At 39.8% G+C, this 21,477-nt stretch overlaps 1 protein-coding gene across 4 annotated transcripts in view; it reads left to right on the top strand.

Moving 5' to 3' along the window:
• Nucleotides 1–19,250: 19,250 nt before the first annotated feature.
• The window catches only part of USP32 (ubiquitin specific peptidase 32), a 110,482-nt gene continuing 108,255 nt past the window's right edge, over nucleotides 19,251–21,477 (top strand). For all 4 annotated transcript variants that reach the window (XM_053454571.1, XM_053454570.1, XM_053454569.1 and 1 more), the window contains exon 1: nucleotides 19,251–19,721. In XM_053454571.1, coding sequence (XP_053310546.1) covers nucleotides 19,664–19,721 — 58 coding nt within the window. In that variant the 5' untranslated portion in view covers nucleotides 19,251–19,663. The remainder of the gene's footprint in view (nucleotides 19,722–21,477) is intronic.

Below are 21,477 nucleotides of genomic sequence, written 5' to 3'. Positions count from 1 at the left end.
CAGACACCAGGGAGTCAGAAGCACTAGTAAGTCGGGGGGGGAGTGTTATATGGGGGGTAATTAGGATTTTACCAATAGCCAACTTGCTTTAACATCCACTCACTCTATCACCGTACACTTATGTACACACACATTCTTTCTCCTGCTCACCCCCCCGACACTACTACACTAGTCTTACCCCTGAGACTCCAACACCATACGCTGATACACAAACTCACAATAACATCATAGGCTGACACACACATGCTAACGCACATACACTCATGCTACCCTCATACACTGACACTCTAAAACACCATACTGTAACAGACACACACATGCTAACATCATATGCTTACAAAGATTAATACCTTACAGTAACACACACACATAACTCATGCACAGCCCCATATACCAATTCACCACACTCATATACATGCACACACACTAACCCTAACACTTTATATACATACAGACTCTAACTCAACAGCACAGTACACATACATATCCACCACTGCCTCTCTACTCAGTGGCATAACTAGACACACATGAACTTACATATTCACACACACATATAGTAACATACTTGCACACCCACAGTAACATATGTAGACACATATACTAATATACTTACAGACTAACATCCTTTCTAACATGCACATACTAACATATCAACACACACCTACCTTTGTTGGCTCAGGAGGCCAGTGCCAACCATTCTGCTCACAGAGAGGGTCCTCACACGCTATGCCTGAGTGCTAGGGAATGATGTCATATTCCGGTGCTCAGACTCAGCGTGTTGGGCCTAAGGTAGCTCTCGGATGGTTGGTGGAGCATGTACCTGAGGCCTGGGGGCCTTCTTTACACCAGTGTCTCTACTAGTGTGAGGCCATGTAATCCTCGTAACGTGACCCCGGTAGGCACTTTACTGCAGCCAAGCAGACTGGGCCTCTATGCTCTCTCAGGTATGTACTGGTGGTACTCCCTGATGGCGGCCCTGTGCCTACAGCAAGTATATAGAAATATGTAGACGAAGTACATCACATGATTCTTATTTGCTACCAAATTATATGTTTCTATTTTTTCCTTTATACCTTGGCCAAAAGGTCACACCAGTCTTGTCCTGGTACTTATGGGATTGTTGAAAAGTACCAAACATTCAAATATATTGCATCTTGCACCAAGGGTTATGATAATTTAAGTAAATATCAATGTAGTGATTAATAATGTATAGTATGTTTGAAACTTGAACACGTTTAAATGTTATTTATTTTGACATGCCAAAGGCCCTTAAAATAAACAACCAGACTACATTCTCAGAATTCCTGCAAGCTATGTTTATGCTGAAAAAAAGCTACTAGCACATTTGGCCTTAAGCAATATATTAAATAAAATAAGAATGTGGCTGTCTCTCTGCATTGTGACACAGATATGAGCTGGCAGAATCAAACAGAGGTCAGCAGGACAACTCAGCTTGTTCTGAAATTATAAATACAATATACATAGATTTATGATTCTACACTAAAGCTAATAGTATCAAATAGAGAAGGGGCAAATTCCCCGCAAAAAAATACCACAGAGAGGTGCATTTAGAATCAATGAGTCATAATGCAAACAGTACCTCTTTATGGTGTTTTTTCTGCTGGACGTTAAGGATGCTAAGAAGGTCTATTACAGAAAAGAAAGGTTTATGCAGTAGCTCAAAAATAAGCTCACATCCCATTGGGGTCATTTGCTATGTATTATTGACTACCTGAAATACCGATGCCGATTATTCAACTTAAAAATGAAGAAACAAACGCACTCCAATTCCCGGTGCAAATATATCACCAACAATTTCAGCTTATTTTTGGAGCAGAACTCATGTGCACCCACTCTCTAAAGTGAACCAAACCACAAAGAGAGAAATAGAGATGTAAAGTGCATGTTACCATGGTAAGGAGTAATCACATATGAAAATATTGCAGCAACTAGTGACAATAAACATCATGATCTTAATAATGTGCTCCTGCACATGGTATTATTTTTTTTATTGCACCGAATATTAAGTGAAAATGAATGAACGCTCCCTATAACTAGTTGCTAGTCAGTGTTATTGTTTTGAAGATATTTGTCCCTATGTGCAAAACAAAATCATTATCTGATCATTCTCTTTGCCTTCCTTGTACTCACCAACCCTTATAAAGGATGCCTGAACAACAGACAGAACAAGAACAGTCAGCACCTTAACAACAGGTGAAATCTATCATAGTGTTAAGCATCCACATGTTTTTATAACATCAGTAACAAACCTTCCATATTTTTGTGGTGAGACTTGAAACATGGGTAGGATGCAGGGCTTTACTGAGACTTTTTATTAGACTTACTGAGTTACATAAATAGTTATTAGCATGTCACAAAATCATATTATTCGCCAATTTAAACCACTGCCTCCTAGTTACGACTCTTAAAACAAAATTGGACATCCTCATGCATTTGAAATTTTATGAGAGGTGTATAGGCCACCGAATGTAGGTATTCTTAACTTGTCCAAATTTGTACAATTAATTTGCCATACAAGTCCGATGTCTTTTTAAAAATACTCCGCATGCTGGTCTAACCAGTAACTGTGGGCATACATTTGTTGCATCGTTTTATTCCCAGGGAGATCATTGTAACATTCATTCATTTCAGTATATTTGGCGGCATTCATCCTAACAAAAGCCAGGAATAATACAGTACAAATATAGAACTGTACAGCTGACAAAACACACACGCTGCTGCATTTTACGCCAAAAACCTCCAATTGCTTTATTATAGTTAAACAGTGACACATTCATTCGTTCAAGCTGGTATTTTTATTAAAAAGGCAATTATTTTAAAATAATATATGACATCTTTTTAATGTATGCATATTGCAAAAGTGTGATGCGGGGTAAATGGTGTGCAAAGGGAAAAAATATGGAAAAATAGAACCTGGTTGCTCATTCACATCCAACATCTAAATGAGCTACAGTATGGTATTTTCTTGACTTTGAGCCTATACAATAATGTACTTGGGTTGTCAGATCGTAACATGGGATGGGTCACCTGGTCATATGCTAATCTTGCATGTTAAAGTTTATAAAGTATGTGTTTTATGAGGTTTTTGAGTTGCAAGCTACATACAGCAGGCAGGTAAGTGATCTGCCTTTACTTAATATTTAGCAGTTGGGACAAGGAGAAGTCTACCTAAATGATGAGATGAAGAGGGAATCTAATGAAAGCATTAGTGATGAAATGGAGGCTTGCTAAATAAAGTCAACAAGGGTCAGTGAGGGCGCAGGTACAAAAGGGTAGGACCACAAAGGGTGGAGCCATAATGCAATACGTTATAAGTAGTGAAGGTTTACCTGGAAGACTAGAGCACTGTCTGACTGTCTGTGACACTGACACTCAAACTGTTGGAGACTGAGTTCACGCTTCACTCCTTTGACGTTAAGGCGCACCATTTGCATTTGCATATCCTGCCGCTCCCCAGGGCCTCCATCTGTAGTTATGGGGTTCTTTACCCAGATGACCCCCTACTCAGCCCCACTAGCCATACTCATCTTTTTTGGTGGCAAAGATGGCTCAGACAAGCTGTTTGGGTGCAAATATGGAGCAGACAAGCTGCTTGGGGGCATCATAGAGGCATTACGGGGGGGCGAGCGACACTGGTGCCAGTGAGGGCTAGGGTGACCATTTTATTATTGCCATTCAAGGACACAGTATAGAACCCCTGAACACCCCCCTGCCTTGTATCTGACCCACCTGTTTGCTTACTTTCTCCAGCCATTTTTTTGACTCCTCTGATCTCTCTTTGGAAAAGCATGCTGACAGTAGAGGTGGAAGAAGGGAGTAAGGAGAGGAGGGGTCAGGATGTTTGATAGTGTCCTGCTGTAGAGAAAAAAAAAACAACAGGAGAAAGGGGAGGGGGTGTAGTGTGCTCTGTACCTGCAATAAAAGTTGCCCTAAATTATAATATGACACTTGGTTGTCTGTAGAGGTAAATTCTTATACGAACTGAAATCGTAAATTGTTATTTGCATATTAATTACAGGATATAATGATTGCATATAATTATACGTTACATTTATTAGACCCACTTTGTCTTCTGGGAATGCTGCCAAAAAATGTTAATCACAGCTTGCTTAATCCTGCCTGACACATCTTGGCAACCATCCCAGAAAATGTGTAATTCTCCCCACTGCACAAAAAATGCTGGCCGGGTGGCAACCCTTATTATCATCTTTCATGGGCCTAACTATGTGCACCAACTAATGGTGGGTTGCAGCATTTGCTTGTGGATGGGTGAAGTTTTTGTGGGTTATATGTAAGGTATTCTCAATTGTTTAACTGCATTGCGTTTATTCCACTGCTATATTCTTGCACAGCCTTGCGTTATTACACAATTTAAGTTAGCTCTGTGTCAGTGGTTAATGCTAACTTAGGGATGTTCCCTACTGGACCCAACATCCATACCCTGGATGGTCAGCGGGGCGGGGACACTGCAGCAGCTATGCACCCTAACTCCTAGGTAGCGGGGATTCAAGATTGGCCAACAATCCCTTCATATTTTAGGTATTTAATTAATTTTCTTATCTTTTCAGGGCTCTGATATATTTTCCCAATTCTTAGCTTCATATTATTATATCTTATAGCGTACACCAATGCATTCACATCAAGCTCTTGTTTAAAAAATAAATACAATTGAAGGTAATGTCCTGAATTGGCAGCTATTCATTTTTTGCTCCAAAATTCTGCGTACAGTTCTGAGTAAGATGTCACTTTCCTGTGCAATTAATGGGAAAGTGATGTTTCCTGAGCACCACATTTGTTCTGGCGCAAAGCTAATACATGAAGTATCTCCCAGACTATGCTGCAGCCTTTCATAAATGTTATCTCCCATGCACCATGTAACACATTTCCATGTGATAGCAGATAATTACGATGTCAGGGTCCTTTGTATAAAAGGATAAGTAAAAGACAGGCCCTGTGTTCATAACTCGTTCATAGGTACAATCTCCTTTCCACAGGCTGCTTTGAAAGTCTGTCCTTGATAACAAACTCACCTTTCTTTAAGGAATTTACTTTCTTTCCTTTTTTACACCAAACTACTATTTAACTGGCAAATTACCTGTGTTCTTTTTACATCAGCATTTATTGTATTTTAAAATACTTTTCTACAAGCTCTCCTAATAAGTATACTATAGATCTTTTTAGACAATATGATCTAATACAAGTCAGTTTACTATACACTAGGCACAGTTCACCCCTCAGACCCCTATTCTATACAGCATAATTTTATTCTCCAATAAAATCTCTACAAAAGGGTAAACGTGTATAAACTAAATGTTTAGGAATATTGTAAAGATATCTCAGATACTAAAATCAAGTAATAGTAAAATTATGACTTAATATCCCAGAAATAAAGATAATGTTTAGGGAAAAAAAGAGAGGGGATTTGCACAGAAACCAACGCTTTAAGCTACTAGCACAAAACTGATTATGTCGTAATGTACATTTCTGTACAATTATTTCTTGATGCCAAATTGTAGTCTAAAATATAATACCCATGGGTGCCACTGAACACTAGAAGCCCTAATTTATAACATTTCTGTAAAACTACTGCCACATAGTTATAATATCTAATTCCCTAGACAAAAAATATTTAACATCTCCAGCTTTCGTGTATACTCCACAGCCCCTTATCACTACATTGGCGCAGTTTCTATTGAAAACTACTAGCGTAGTATTCTTTTAAAAAATAATTTGAACCATCTACAGCACAGAGTAACATGATCTTCGGCATCAGAAACTGTGCAGCACTTAATTTTCTAGGCGGCATCCTTATGCACCTCTGTTCACACACACACACACATACTCACACTTGCAAATCTTCTTCTTCACTCAAACACTTTCAAAACACAAGCTCTCTTTCTTTTCTTTCATTTCTCTGCATCTCTCCTGCCTTTCTCAAGTATGGTTTTTCCATTTCTCTCTCTTGCTCCCCTTCATGGCACAGCATATATATAAAATGTCCTCTGCTGCCTACCGTGTCCCTCTACTGCTCACTGCTACTTATAGAGTGACAGAAAGAAAATGGAAGGGATAAAAGGAGAAAAGAAAGAGAGAAATAGAGAAAGAAAGAAAGAAAGAAAGAAAGAAAGAAAGAATATGAAGAAGGAATGGGAGGGAAAAGGAGAAAGGGAAGAAAACTGAGAGAGAGAAGGACAACATCGAGATAGAAAAAAGTCAGAAACATAGAAAGAGGGCATAGAGAAAGAGAGAGAGGAAGGAGAAATAGCAAGGAAGGGAGAGAAAAGAGGGTAGAGGGAAAGAAGAAAAACAAATAGAGAGAAAAGGAGAAGGAGAGACAAGAAAGGAAGAAAGAAAAATAGAAAGAAAAGGTGTAAAGCATGTAATGTCAGGTATTTAGGCTAGTACCTAATAGACGTCTACATTGTCCTTTTGCAATACTTACATTTTATATGTTTTATATATTTTATAACACATCATATCAAATACACCACATGTTTGCTTCACATTCAACATTATATATTCCTTTTTACAGCATACTTAATATTTCAAAGGAATATTTAAATATTGGTTCATCTTCTTCATATCTTCTTCATTTTAATGTTATTACTAACAATGCATCTTTAGTTCCCAATTTGCAGTACTCTTAATTTCGTTAATAAAACTATTCAATATCAATTCTCCGTATTTCATCTGTGTTTGTTCTGTTTCAGATTATAACCCTCAAGGCTAAATCCCTGCATCGTTGGTCAGAAACATCATAAGAAATAGATTTTTTTTAAATGGATATAAATGCCATTTATTTCCCTTCATTGTTCTATATGTTGTGTTAATATTCTTATTTATTTATTACTGTGTATATACTGTATATCACATGATTGTGTTTATATTATGCATGTATTTTTTCTTTTATAAATTAAAATGGATGAATTGATATGTACTACAGAAATAAATTAAATTATAATGAAAAGTGCAATAAAAATGACATATAAAGCTTGTTTTCATGCTTCTAACAAAAGTCATACAAAACCATCTGAATTCAAGATCCTTGGTACCATTGCTTTACATTTGAGGATCCATTTAATTTATCTCCTAAATAACACTTTTTGCTAAGTGTTTCCTCTTATCTTTCCAATTACAAATAGAGTCATCTATGTAGCATTTGTAAAGAATTCAATTCAAATTTTATTTTTCATTTGGATTATTTATATAATCCCTCAACAATTCATTTCTTTCAATTTATTTATTTGAAGGGATGAATTATGTACATAATATTAACAGAATCACTTGATATACCGGTATATACACAGTAATAAATAAGCACAAATATTAATGGAATAAAATATAGGACAATCATGTTGAAGGAAAACAAATTGCACACACATTCATTGAATTTTTTTAATAAGCTTTTGGCTGATCATATTATAACGCAAATAAAACAATAAGAATAAATAAAGAATACATTTTAAAATTTTACTAAGAAGATTGTAGCACATTGGTAACTAAGGTATTAGGAAAAGGGATTGGTTTATTGTTGTATAATTCCTAGCACAAACATTTACAAAAATATAAAGAACAATGAACCAGTTTTATATACCGTATTAGCTCGATTATAAGACGACCCCCCAAAATTAGAAAATTAATTTAGGAAAATTAATTAAGAGAAAGGCCTGAATATAAGACTACCCTTTAAGAAAAGTTTTACTAGTAAATATTAATTCACATGTAAACTATTTTTTAATAAAAACTATGATTGAGAAAAATGCATTTTTAAAATTTCCTTTTATTTGCCAACCTGCCCCCAGTTATGCACATCTGCCCTCTAGATATGCCTTATATCCCCTTATATTCCACTCTGCCCCCCAGAAATGCCTTATACCCCCCTATATGCCACTCTGCCTCTCTGATACGCCACTCTGCCTTCCAGATATGCCTCTTGACCCCCTATATGCCACTCTGCCTCTCTGATACGCCACTCTGCCTTCCAGATATGCCTCTTGACCCCCTATATGCCACTCTGCCTCCCAGGTATTCCTTTTATCTCCCTATATGCCACTTTGTCTCCCTGATATTCTTTTTAACCCCCTATATGCCACTCTTACCCTCCCCTGACTTACCAGTGCTTCCCTAGACTTTTCCTTGTGCTGCAGATTCCTTGGTGTCTAGTGGGGGCAGCCGGTGAAGGTCTGCGTGATGCGCACAGACAACCTCCGCTGCTGCTACCTGCACTTCCCGCAGGGGCTTCTATGAATGAGCACCGGAAGGTCATGTGACGCCGGCGCTCTGCCATAGAAGTCCCGGCAGAATCGCACAGACCTCCACCGGCTGCCGGAGAGGAGCATCCAGGTCCCCAGAAGCACTGCGGGGGATCTGGATCTTAGTCTTGCAGTCAGACCGCTATTTGAGGTCTGATTAGAAACGATCTAGAATATAAGACGATGGTTATATAACCTTGTCTTATAATCGAGCAAATACGGTATTTCTTGCTGTGAAAAACTTTTACAATATATTACAAATGAATTAGCAGGGATATTTAACATAACTAGTGGCATTGCAGGGAAGAGACTTTGAGAGGAAGTAAAGATGCCTAATAGTAAGAACACAATAAAATAACAATTTCCCAATATACCCCAGTACTTACATTTACAGACATGAATGAAGACCAGGGGAGGGCTTTCAGTCTAAGGCCTGGGAGGGGCAAGTCTAGTCAAGTGGCCCACTGCGCCACCAAAGCGTCTGCGAGTGACATTTAAAGCGGCCGTCGTGCGGCAGTTACTCCACCGGCGCCTAATGAAATTAAAGCGGCCGGCGTGCATGCACCGCGCCGCCCAATCGCCGTGCCTCAGCTCTTTATACAACCCCTTTTAAGACGTGGGACGAAGAGCTGAGGCATGGCCATTGGGCCTGACTGCCGTATGACGCAGGGGCGTACCTAGAGTATTTGTCAGCTGTCGCAGATCCTGTATGTGGTACCCCCCACACACACACTTTAAAACTGCATAGTGTCTATGGTTAGTCAAACATTGACAGGGGTACAGCAAAATTGTTATCAATTTATAAACATATATATATATTAAGCGCAATCGCAATTCTATCATACCCAGGTTCTAGCATGTGCTGGCTGACATGATAGGAGTGTGATTGCTGTTTGCAATCATATATATATTAATACTGTTATTGAATTTTTCTGTCCAATTTTGGTATGTAATTTACTTTTAATAAAAGTGTTAACACAACACAGTTGGACAAAAAAAAACAATTGATAACAGCAATCACACTCCTATCATGCCTAGACAGCCTCCCTATGCCATGCTATCCCCCCACACTTCCATGCAATCTGAAACCCTCATTCACAAACATTCATCATAAACTACAGCATAACACCCATCACTCTCACACACTTACTAATATTTTCCTACCTTTCCTCTGTCACTGCCACTTTTCCTCCTCCTCTTCGTTCTTCCTCTTCTTCTTCTGTGTCCCGTCCTTCCAGTGCAGAGAGTGCGGAAGACGGAGGGTGTGGCTTCAGTGTTGTCCGGGATTTGACATCAAGTCCCGACGCACATCCACAGTTGCCGCGCGCATCGTTTTTGGAGGTGTGCCGGCACCCCTTAGTTTTGAACTTTGCGGCTGCCTTGAATGTTCGTCTACCGGCCCACCGGCCCAGATTCAGGGCAGCCTGGGGGGCAATTGCCCCCCTGCCCCCCGCCCCTGATGAAGAGCAAATAAATTAGAATTAATCACCATCAAAAGAAAAATTGGGGAGGTGAGAGTAAATTTGGTGGCTATCATCTTGAGAGGGAATGTGTTAATGTCCAGATCTATCCTCTTTAAGGACCATCATTTCCCTCAAAATTAGAAAAAGGAAGAATTGATTCCCAAGAGTAAGGAAGGAGACTGAGCAGCTAAGGACAGGCAGGGCACAGAGCAGGTACTGGCAGATGGACACATCCAGATTGTACAGGACCAAATTTCTCCCAATATTAACTCAAGAACTGATTCCCCAGAGTAAGAAAGGAGACTGAGCTGCAGCAGCAGAGGCATGACATGGCACAGGGCAGGCACTGGCAGACAGGCACATACAGACGCTAAACTGAACTGCCCCATATTAGAAAAATGAAGATGAATTGATCCCTCAGAGTAAGGAAGGAGATTGAGCCGTAGAACCAGGGCAGGACACAGGTCAGGCACTGGCAGATAAACACATCCAACCATATGGTACAAGAAAATATTAGAAATAAATAACAATAATTGACCATCCCAGAGTAAGGAAGGAGACAGAGGATCAGCAGCAGTAATGAAGCATGTGACCTGGGCAGGAACAGGCAGATGCAGCACCTTGGCAAAGGACGAAATTTCCCCCAATATTAAAAAAAAAAAATTAAAAGAACTGACCACCTCACAGTAAGGAAGGAACAGTAGATACCCTTGTAAATGCTGATTGGCCAGAGTGCAAAAAGTAAGGAAAAACTTGAAAACACAAGTTTTTGGATCCATCAACCACACCAATAATCATCAATAAGACGATCCTCCAAATAATTTGGCTACTTCTGCCTAACAGTCATTTATATGTACCCCCCTACGCACAGTCCCTTCCAACTTTTCCTCATCAAAGAGTGCCAAAATGGGTTGTAATGGCATCAAAATGGGTTGTAATGATGCCAAAACATGGCAAAAGAATAAATACATTTTGAAGAAATTTCAGAGATCAGTAAAAAACTGATACGGAAGCCCCAATTTCTAACTTTAGGCAGCAATTGGTGCATGGTACTGACAACCAATATAGTGCAAAAAAAAAGGTTATTTTTCTACCTAGGGTTTGTGTATGTACCGCGATTATGGATTTTAACCCCTTCCTTTATGTGCCTACCCTGTGTAGTGTACATATAATGTGACCTTGATGGGTTGCATGTGAAGTCTGTAAAACCATATCTATTGTATACATTTACTAATGGAGATGAGGGCTTATACAAAAATTATTTAGCTTCCATTACTTTTACTATTTGCTTTAGAATGTATGGGAAAATAATAGAGGGAATTTATGTGATCAGATTTACAGGTTGTCTTATACTAGGCATAAGACTTGTCCTCAATAATAATATTATTTTAACTTTAAATTGTGTCCAGTAACTTTAAAAATGTCTGTTGTGAACATCTCACCTCAAAGTAACTTTGTCCATAATTATTCATAAAAATAAATTGAAACAGGACCCAGGTGTATGCCATAGCCAACAAACATAAATTAGAAAAGAAAGGAGCACACGGAAGAAAAAATACATAAATAAATGATTCAGTCCCACTTCCATACTTTTATCAATATATTAAATATATAGATTTGATTAGGAAATGTTCTTCTAATCACTCACTATGCATTTTGTTAAATGATAAAAATAAACTTTTAACACTTGGAAAGTATATATTAGATGTGTGCAAAGATTCTAACACATTTTTTATTTAATTTCTGGTCCATTCGTTTTCGGACAACAAATTTTGTTTTCTGCCCCTTTTGAACAAAATTCAGAGGGCTTTTTACATTCGAACTGAACTTTGTTGTCACTCACCATTATCCACTCTCTCATGCTCTTTCACACTCGCTTACACTCTCACTGTCTTATTCACGCTCTCTCAGAATGTCTCCGTACCTTCTCTACTGACTGTTTCTGTGTCCTTGTCTCCTTGCCCAGCTTTTGAGTTAAAGTGAAAAAAAACAACGAAATTGAAATGAAAATTCTGAGCTCTTTACTTCATTTTTGTTTGTTTCTTTGGGGTCCCTCCTCTTTTTCTGAGATTTGTATGATTTGACAATACTGGGAAATTTTGTTAAACATTTGGAATGCATAAGTCTAATATATATTGGGAAAACATTCATACTGGCTCTAAAGCTGTCAGTTCAACAGTGTATTAGAACAAATGTTCTTTTAAGTGACAAAATATAAAATCCTCATAATACCTCTCCACCTCTCCCACGCATGTCATTTAATATCTGATTTATGACTTTGAAGAAAAGATAGGATGGAGGTAGGCTGATTGTCTGACCAGAAAAGCATCTTCCACTATAATTATAAACCATTCCCTAAAGACTGCCTGTCACAGGTTACTCTTCTGGATCTGCAATAAATTAAATTAATCTTTTCTCTGGTGTATTTGCTTCAGTCATAAATATAGTAAGAAAAAAACAGAAGAGTTACATCTCAGACTCTACAGGCCTCAGTTAGCATGTTAAGTGTTAAAGTTCATGACAGTTAGAAAAAGACTGAGCAAGCATGGTTTATTTGGAAGGGTTGCCAGGAGAAATCCTCTTCTCTCTAAAAAGAACATGGCACCTTGGCTATGGACAGAAGAGACCAAAGAGATGTTTGGCCATAATGCATAGCGCCATGTTTGGCGAAAACCAATTTGCTGCAGGATATTAACACAAACACCTCATACCAACTGTCTAGCACTATGGTGGAAGGTGATGATTTGGGTTTGGTTTGCAGCCACAGGACCTGGAAACCTTGAAGTCATTGAATCGAACCATAAACTCCTCTGTATGCCAAAGTATTTTAGAGTAAAATGTGAAGCCATCTGTCCAACAGCTAAAGCTTGGTAGAAATTGGGTTATGCAACAGGACAATGATCCCAAGCTACAACAGAAATGCTGAAAAAGTCCAGACCTCAACCCGATTGAAATGTTGTGGCGTTACCTTAAGAGAGCTGTGCATAAACAAATGTCTGTAAACCTCAATGAACTGAAGCAATATTGTAAAGAGTGTGCCAAAATTCCTCCACAACAACGCGAGAGACTTAAAAAGTCATACAGAAATGATAACTCCAAGTTACTGCTGCTAAAGGTGGTTCTTCAAGCAGTGGGACCTTAAGAGAGCTGTGCATTAACAAATGCCCGCAAACCTCAATGAACTGAAGCAAAATAGACATATAAAATCATACAGAAAATGATTACTTCAAGTTATTGCTACTAAAGCTGGTTCTAGAAGCTATACTTAGGTATAGAAGGTATACTTAGTTCTCACACATGGCTCCTCTATTTTGGCTTTATTTTTGTTAAATAAATCATGACATGGTGTTTTTAGACCTGCTAAGGAACAGATGATTGTCATTATGTCCTGATACGTAAAACTATAGAATTCAAACGGGTTGTATTTCATTTTTTACACAACTGTAAATACTTGAATTTTCTTGTTTCTTTTCCACTGTGGCAACATCATTACTTATTAGAAGGAATCATACCACGTGCCTGCTTCATGGGACAACTTCAATAGTTATGGATTCTTTCTTCTTTCTACACTTCTTGAGGATTCTTACTCCCCCCATCATAATCACTCTCAGGGTTCCTTTGCCCCCCTCACTGTGCCACACTTCTCTTTTCCTCCCCCATGTAAATAAACAACACATGGAAACACATTGTTGCAGGTATAGATATACAAACCCTGTATTTGCAAGTATGGAGTAAATAAGTAACACATAGAAATATATCATTGCAGGTATACAGCAACTTAATAACACACAAACCCATTCTTGCAAGTATACATTAACTGAAAAAATCACAAGCAAACTCAGCATTGAAGGCATAGATCAAATAAATCATGTGCCAACCCCGGCACCCAGGTTGAACACATAGGACTTGCCCAGTACCCAGAGTGCACTCACAGAACTTGCCAGGCACCCACATTGGCACCCATGTTGCACACATAGGACTTGCTCAGCATCCATATTGCACACATGGGACTTGCCCAGCACCCATATTGCACACATAGGTATGCAGCCACATTATCCAACATCTAGACTGCATCCACAGCATATACTTGCCCTTGCAGCCACAAACTTGCTTGCCTTAAGACAAACTTGTCCTAACCTAGAAACACTAACACAATTCTTTCTTCCCTTTCTCATAATTTCTGCCCTATCTCAATATCTCTCCCTGTTCTCTTTACCCCCTTTATCTCTGCCAATCTCTTTGATCCTTCTCTTTCTCGTTATCTCTCCTCCTCTTCATCTCGTCTCTTTATCTGTCCATTTTCTCATGATTTCTCTAACTTCTTCATATGTCTCATTATGTACTTTTTCCTTTTTCTGATTCTCTCTCTTTTTTCTCTCCTCCTTATCTCTATCACAATTCTTTCTCTTTATCTCTCCCTTTTTGTTCCCATCTCTCCTCCTTCTCATTATCTATCCCATTTCTGCCAATCTCTCCCCTTATTCATTATCTCTCCTCTTTCCTGTTATCACTGCAACGTTTCCTAATCATTCATCTTTCTCATTATCTCTCCCCTTTCTTCCCATCTCTTCTCTCTCATTATCCATCCTTCTAACTATATCTCCCCTTTCTCCCCATCTCTCCCTTTACTAATTATTCTTGCTTCTCTCTATTTCTCCCCTTTCTTTTTCCTCCTCATTATCTCTCCCTTTTTCTTACTATCCATCTCCCCCCTTTCTTCCCATTGCTTAGCTTGCTAAAGTCCTGTGGCAGGAGTTCAAGGCCTCTGTCTCAATGCTTTGTGTGGTGCGAGTGACTTTACTGGTAGGGGCTCTAGGAAGCAGAGTCCTTGCTCTCTCGCTGATCCTTCTCCTCCAGCAGTGGGCAGTCTAATAGATCCTATAGATTGTAAGCTTGTTTGAGCAGCGCCTTCCTCACCTGTTGTCTCTGTAAGTCATTTTGTTATATTACATGCTACTTGTTATGTCCTGTCTACCCATTGTACAGCGCTACGGAATTTGATGGCGCTATATAAACCAATAAATAATAATAATCTGAGCTCTCGGCTGAAGCCTACCTTGCCTAGAGGTAGTGCCGGCCCTATTTACAGGAATGATTTTTTTGCAATATGAAATCTTGTTTGCCCTTGCATAAAACTGCACAAAAACTTTCATGGAATTTATAAGTAACTGGAATATTAGGTAATACATAGGTTTCTTTGCAAGTGTTATATCAACTGGCCAGACTCGACTACTTAGTCAATATACTGCAATGGCACAATACTATTTTGTATAAGATACTACTATGCTTGTGGCATCCTTACCTACTGCTTAGTAAATATAAAATTGTGTTGAACTAATGATGTTTGCCAATGATAACATCTGGAATCTGGTGGTGACTGTTACACCCCTGTGTGAGAGATCATGAGAGAGTTTGAGACGAGGGTGAGAGACAACACATTTATTTTACAAATGGAAAAAGCCCTCCCAATTTCATCTGAACCAAGATGGCAAGAAAACTAAGTGTGTTGCCCTAAAAAACAAATGGACCAAAAATGAAATAAAAAATGTGTTGGTATAATTTTTGGTCCATTTGCGCAAGTCTATCACAGATACACCTTGCTGTATCTGTGATAGACATCATTGCACAACGTCACATGATGCATGTCTATGCAAGCTGCTGCTCATAACAGAGCCCTGTCTCGTGCGTGGAAGAATTTGAAGCAGTGCCATAGTGAAGCTTCAATCTGATATTCTATGCAACATAACAGATTGGTGGCATGAGAAGGGGCTAATAGCTTACGTGCATACGGTTTCCATTTACTCGTTAATTAATTCTGTCAATTCTTTTTCTATATCTTTCCATTTCTATTTTCAGATTTAATTTTGCAATATTTGCTCCCCAAAATAATTATCCTGTGAACTAATGTCTGTGGTCTAGACACAGCTCTCTGATTGAAGCGCATCTGCACAAGTTCTTATTATACTTACAGTATCACCACTGATACCCAACCCACCCAAAGGTGATAAAATTCCCCTGCCTCATATAGATGCCAATGTATCTACTGCATGCAAAGGATGTATGATAGCGTTGGTGATATAATCTGCACAATAGTAACTAGGCAGAGCTACATTACGTTAATGATACGGATTGGGCAGAGCTTTTGGAAAGTGGGTGTGGAATATGATTGACGTGTGGCAAAATGTCCCTGGATTATTTTTTTTCAAATGTTGGCAACTATGAACCTATAATATTTATTTCAGTGAAGCCAGTAAAGGTATCCTATTTGTAGCAGGAAATAATGGGCGGATTATATTTGACAAATGGTTCACATCGACCGTCATATTTTATGTTTCCATCTTTTGATTTACTTAATCCGACATTTATTTTCTACCACACTACTGGAACAATATGAGTAGCCAACGGAATGTTAACACCTCCAGTTCCTAATATGTCCACATGAGGGCATTTGAAGTACAGTCAGAGACCAGCATTCCCATACTTACTGGATCATTTGTATGCCCCTTTTATTTAATTATTGTAGCCCCATTTTACTTTTATTGCTATGATTACTGTAGCAGTATAACACACTTTTCATTTTAAGAATAGTACTAAGTACTGACATTTATTCACCATACATCTGATATTTTATGTTTGTGCAGATAGCTCCCATAACATAATTATGTATTGTGGTAAACAACAAAATAGCTGTATCTTAAAGGAATAATTGTGCTTTTGGCACTGCAATTATATACTGTATGAGTAACAGTCTCCATCATTTCTCTTTCATCTCTGTATATGTATGAATATGGTCTCTGTATGACACTTTGGTTGGATGGTCCATTATCCTGCTTATGATGCTTATACAGATAAATATTTTGGCACTCTGGGATAGGGGTGTAACACCTAATGATTTCTTCCCAACAAAATACAATAAGCAAACATCTACAGAATGGACTACTCAAAATAAGTGAAAACTAAAACATAGACAAGAAGACACTAGGTTGGCTTCCATTGTGAAAAACAATATGTACAGTAACACTGGGATAGTATTCCTATTGAGCAGTGCCTGGAAGTCATATATAGTGCCCAACATGATTGAGAGTGCAGCAGTAATCATTCTGGAGGCACACTGACCACTTACAGTCAATCTTTCTGAAGGTAGCAGCTACTTGAAAGAAAATGATATTCAATATCTATCTCATTGATCTATCGTTTATGGGCACCTGAGAATGGTTCGTGTAACGAAGTCTATATGCTTTTGACTTAGAGAAAGTTAATGCTAGAGCGCTTGTACTTTAACCTGTTTGCCTTGAAACGATTACAGAGAACTAAGTCAAAGGGTTTAATCACCCTAATCCCCAAGTATTCTCTTAACCCATTCCCTACCCCAGGCAACAAGTGAACTCACCTTTGTACCGTAGATAATGTTTTTAATCACCTTCTGCTCATATTCACCTTATTCCTTTAGAGTTTCATTCACTTCATTATTACCTTATTACTCATTTCTCTTCACCCTCTGACCTATGATGATTATAATTTTAATCTTACCATTTTAATGATGTATTTGTATTCTTTTAATTGTCATTCATCCTTTTATGTTTATCCCTTCTTCTGATTCACTTTCTCCTCTCATACCTCCCAAGTTTACCTCTTTAAAGGGACATATCTCTTCTGGACCCAAATCCCTATGCCATTCTTTCTTCCCATGGTGTCCATTTTTCTAGGAATGTTTGTTCAGTATTACTGTATCACAATGTTCCACAACCCTAAAAGCTGCAAGGACAGTTTGATCTTCAATCTAGTCTGATGCCTGCTCTTCCCTTTGACCATTGCAATCAACTAGCTAAAGCAGTATAATCCCATCTTTTAATTTTGACTCGTTTTGTAAGAAGTCTTGATTTACTTGGGCACTGCCCTAGGCCAGATCCAAGACACAGCTCCTTTTAAAAGTCTTTAGAGGCTGTGCTAGCTTGGTAGAATAAATTGGTCAGTTGGAGAGATGACAGCAATGGCATATTAGAGGGCTTAAGGCTCTAGAGAGTGATCTGTTTCATGGACTAACGCCATTAGTACTAGTGGGCCTAGGGCAGAATAAGTCAGTGGTGTTGATACCATTTTGACTAGCTCATCTTCCAATGCTAAAGGTCCTGCAAAGAAGAATCTGTCTATACGCCCTCCTCTTGTATGATCTACAAAAAAAGAAGCAGCTTTTTTTTTAATATGGGACTCGCTTGTTGTCAATCCTTGATTGCCCCAAACTCTGTGGTTTCAGATGTTTTCTACATATTAAAAGTCCTGTGACTCTTTCCTTTACACATCAGGCAGAATACAAGAAGTGTCTAGCACCCAGCTATAAGGTAGAAGACATGGTCCGACACTCAATAACCAATGTGTGACTAGTATGCCCTTTGACAAAATTGACTCCACTCCCTGGTGGATTTGCTTGCAGTTTGTCTCCTTCTTTAGTCTCAATCTAAGGTACATCCTGTTTTCCATGTGTACATGCTTAAACTCTGGGTTCTGGATCCCTTTCCTTCTCGTATTACTTGGCCTCCTAATCTGATACATTTTATAGAGTGTCTTCTAGGAGGGCTTTGGTCCTGAATACAGATCTTTGGAGCCAACATCACATGTTCATATCCCATGTATGGTACATGCGTTCAACAGTATCCTTATAGGCTGATTCTGTAGAGCATCCTGAGGTCACATATTGGGGGAAGGTATGTCAGGAATTATAGTAACCTTTGCAGGAGGAAAATCCATGCAACAGATCCAGTGTAAGCAGGAGAGGCTCCTCAACAGTGAGCACAGATGTACAACTTCCCAGGAGGGTCTCTTGGCCACATGCGGTAGTCATCATCCAAGGATGATCCTCAGGTTTGCTTGATACTAAACCATGTCAACAACAGAGGGCTCAGTTGTGTCTGGCTTGGTCACTCAACTCAGCAGTTCTGCCCTGTGCTTATATGCCCAATACTCTCCCTGTCAGCTCTCTTCCTTGCCTGTACTGACTTAGCAGTACTCATGCTTTTATCTTATGCGTTGTTCTAGGCCAGTGGCTCAAGCCGCCCACTTGTCAGCCGCCATCCTTACTTGGACAGGAATGACATCATGTCCCTGTGTTCCATATATTAAGAATGTGTGGAGCCTGGGAACCAGCTTAGTCCATTATAGTGTAAAAAGAAGGTTGGAGAATCAGAAATCTTCATTGTAATCCACCCACTGAGCTGTGTGCCTACAGTTTGATGCAGGTGTGCTGCTGCTCCCCCATACTTATATTCCTAGGCAATTGTAAGTCTAGGCCAGAATCCGTCGCTGCCTACCGGCTTTCATCTCTGGGTAGACTTATAAACTTTGCTGTTAACAATCCGTTCGACTGCGTTTCAAACCATAGCTAGTTTTGACACTAGAAGGACACCGTACACACACAAGCAGCGTTCGCATTGCCCCTATCAAATATGTCTTCTTTTGGTTTGGGGTCTCGTCATACGGCCTTTCACACATACTAACCGAACATGACACCACTGAACATTTGTTAATCCATGTAGCCACAACCGTGAATTAACTGGATTCTCGCCAGCCAGGACATATTAAAAACAAACCCGACTAGCAGCGAGGCGGAGGGCGGAGTCAGGTGACGGGCGCTGATGGATGTCATGTGACCTACTCGGTGAGGGGGCGGGGCTGCCGTTAGGAGGAAGCAACGGCTGTAGGAGAGGCTTGGTGCATGAGAGGCAGGTGATGAGTGTACTGTGGGAGGAGAGGAGCCCGGTGTCAGGAGCTACACAACCCGGTCATCCGCTGGAATAACAGCCACGCTTGCCCACATCAGGGCGGGGGAGCCCAGGGATGACAGACCTGCAGCAAGCTATGGAATGAGAGGAAGAGGCTTTTAATTCTGCTGTGCTTCGTATTGATATTGTCATTATTATTGTTCTTCCTATTATGGGGGCCAAGGAGTCACGGATCGGATTTCTGACGTATGACGAAGCCGTAAAGAGGGGTGAGTAGATCGGCGAGCTATGGAGGGTGGCGAGAGAAAGTATCCGGGGCGGTTGGTTCATGGAAGCAGATTTGGGAGAGTGACAGGAGACGTGTGGCAAGAAGTGACCGAGGTTTGGCAGAGGGGATGGATTGATAGGGTTGGGGGCTCTTGAGAGTGACGGGAGGTATCAGGAGCGGGCTGAGGCAGGTGTCACAGGGGGAATGCAGGCGTTAAGCGTGACGAGCTGGGGCAGTAAGGGGTGCTGGCGGGTGACAGCCCCGGAGGCTGGATAGAGTGACACGGCAGCTCGTGCGATCTAAAGGTCACCGGCAGATAGGGCACGGGGCAGTGGAGTGGTCAGCACTGAAGCACTCTCAAGTGTCTGATGCTAGGGGCACCTCCTGTCAGTGAGTGCTGGAATCTGCTCCAGGGGCTGTCCCTTTAACCTCTGCACTGCCTGCTGCATGCCTTATACGCCAAACCTTTTATTCAAATGTATTGTTTTATATAGCGCCATCATATTCCGTGGCGCTGTACAAACCTTTGCATCATTCTGTGTTAAAGCCGTGGTCGTGGCTGCTAACGGCGTTTTCAAACGCTTAAAGCTATAGGTGTACTTCGGGGATGTATATTGCATAAGTGTGCACCCTGGCTCCCGGCACCATGGCTTGTTTATACTATAAATGACCCATCCATCTGAATCTGTTTGTTGTTCCATTGTTGTTAGTGTCTTTCGCTTACATTGTTCTGTTTCGGCTTGTTTGTGGGTTGATCTGGCCCTGTAGATTGTAAGAATTGCTTTTTTTTGTTTTGCAATTTGGTGAGGTGATGATGATACGACTTAATTAACTTTCTTCCCGTTATGAGTAATGCATCTCGTTCCGATCACATCGGCTTTGATGATTAGACGTATGAAGAAATGTTTTATAAAGCTGCAACATTGCTGTAATAACGCAACCTATGGAATAAATGTGACACGGTGACATCTAAATGCATGACAACAATGCTCTCTGTTTAATATCTACTTCTCATTGAATCTGACATTTAAAACCCGCTACTTACTTTGAATGTGTCTTTCTCTGCAGCGCCGGTAAACCTGTAGCTGTAACGCGGTTATTTTGCTAGGCAGTTGACAGCTGACAGGTTAAAAGGATAGAACCATGAAAGCATTTACATAACCCACATAACTCCATCTGCGACTTCCCCAAAGTACAGCGTGTCGAACCAGATGAACGGACGGAGTGCCAGGGAATGGCAGCGTCTATTCTGTGACGATCGTTACTCTCGTCGAATGTCTCTGTATTTTACTTTTGGCTACGTGTCGTTGAACGTTGGCTTGTTTATGCTGAGAAAGCACCCGCTCTTTCTCATTCTCTAAGGGACGAGTGCCTTCTCTCTCTGTCTTCTAAGACTTTTTGAAGTCGTTTTAGATACCGTAAGGGAGATCGGTGGCTTTCCCCATTTTTTAAGGGTTATTGTAATGCAGTATGTTCAGCCATTCAGATTTACTACAGTATTTAATTATAATCTTATGAGCTGGGCCTGTGATACCTCATGCATTGTTATGTCGATATCATACACTGTATAACAACTATTGTCTATGTAAGGATGATAATAACTCATAGTCATTAATTTGTTTTATGCGTAGACATCCCAGATTAAAACAGAACCTCTGTGTCCCTCCTGACCCCATAATGGTAATCTGATGTCTCACCGGATCAAGTGATAGCTAATCCTTTATAACCAATGGTATCCTGTATTTAGCTAAGACAGG

The sequence above is a fragment of the Spea bombifrons genome, chromosome 2, assembly GCF_027358695.1.
Source record: "Spea bombifrons isolate aSpeBom1 chromosome 2, aSpeBom1.2.pri, whole genome shotgun sequence".
NCBI lineage: Eukaryota > Metazoa > Chordata > Amphibia > Anura > Pelobatidae > Spea > Spea bombifrons.
This window is presented reverse-complemented; position numbering and strand designations above follow the sequence as displayed.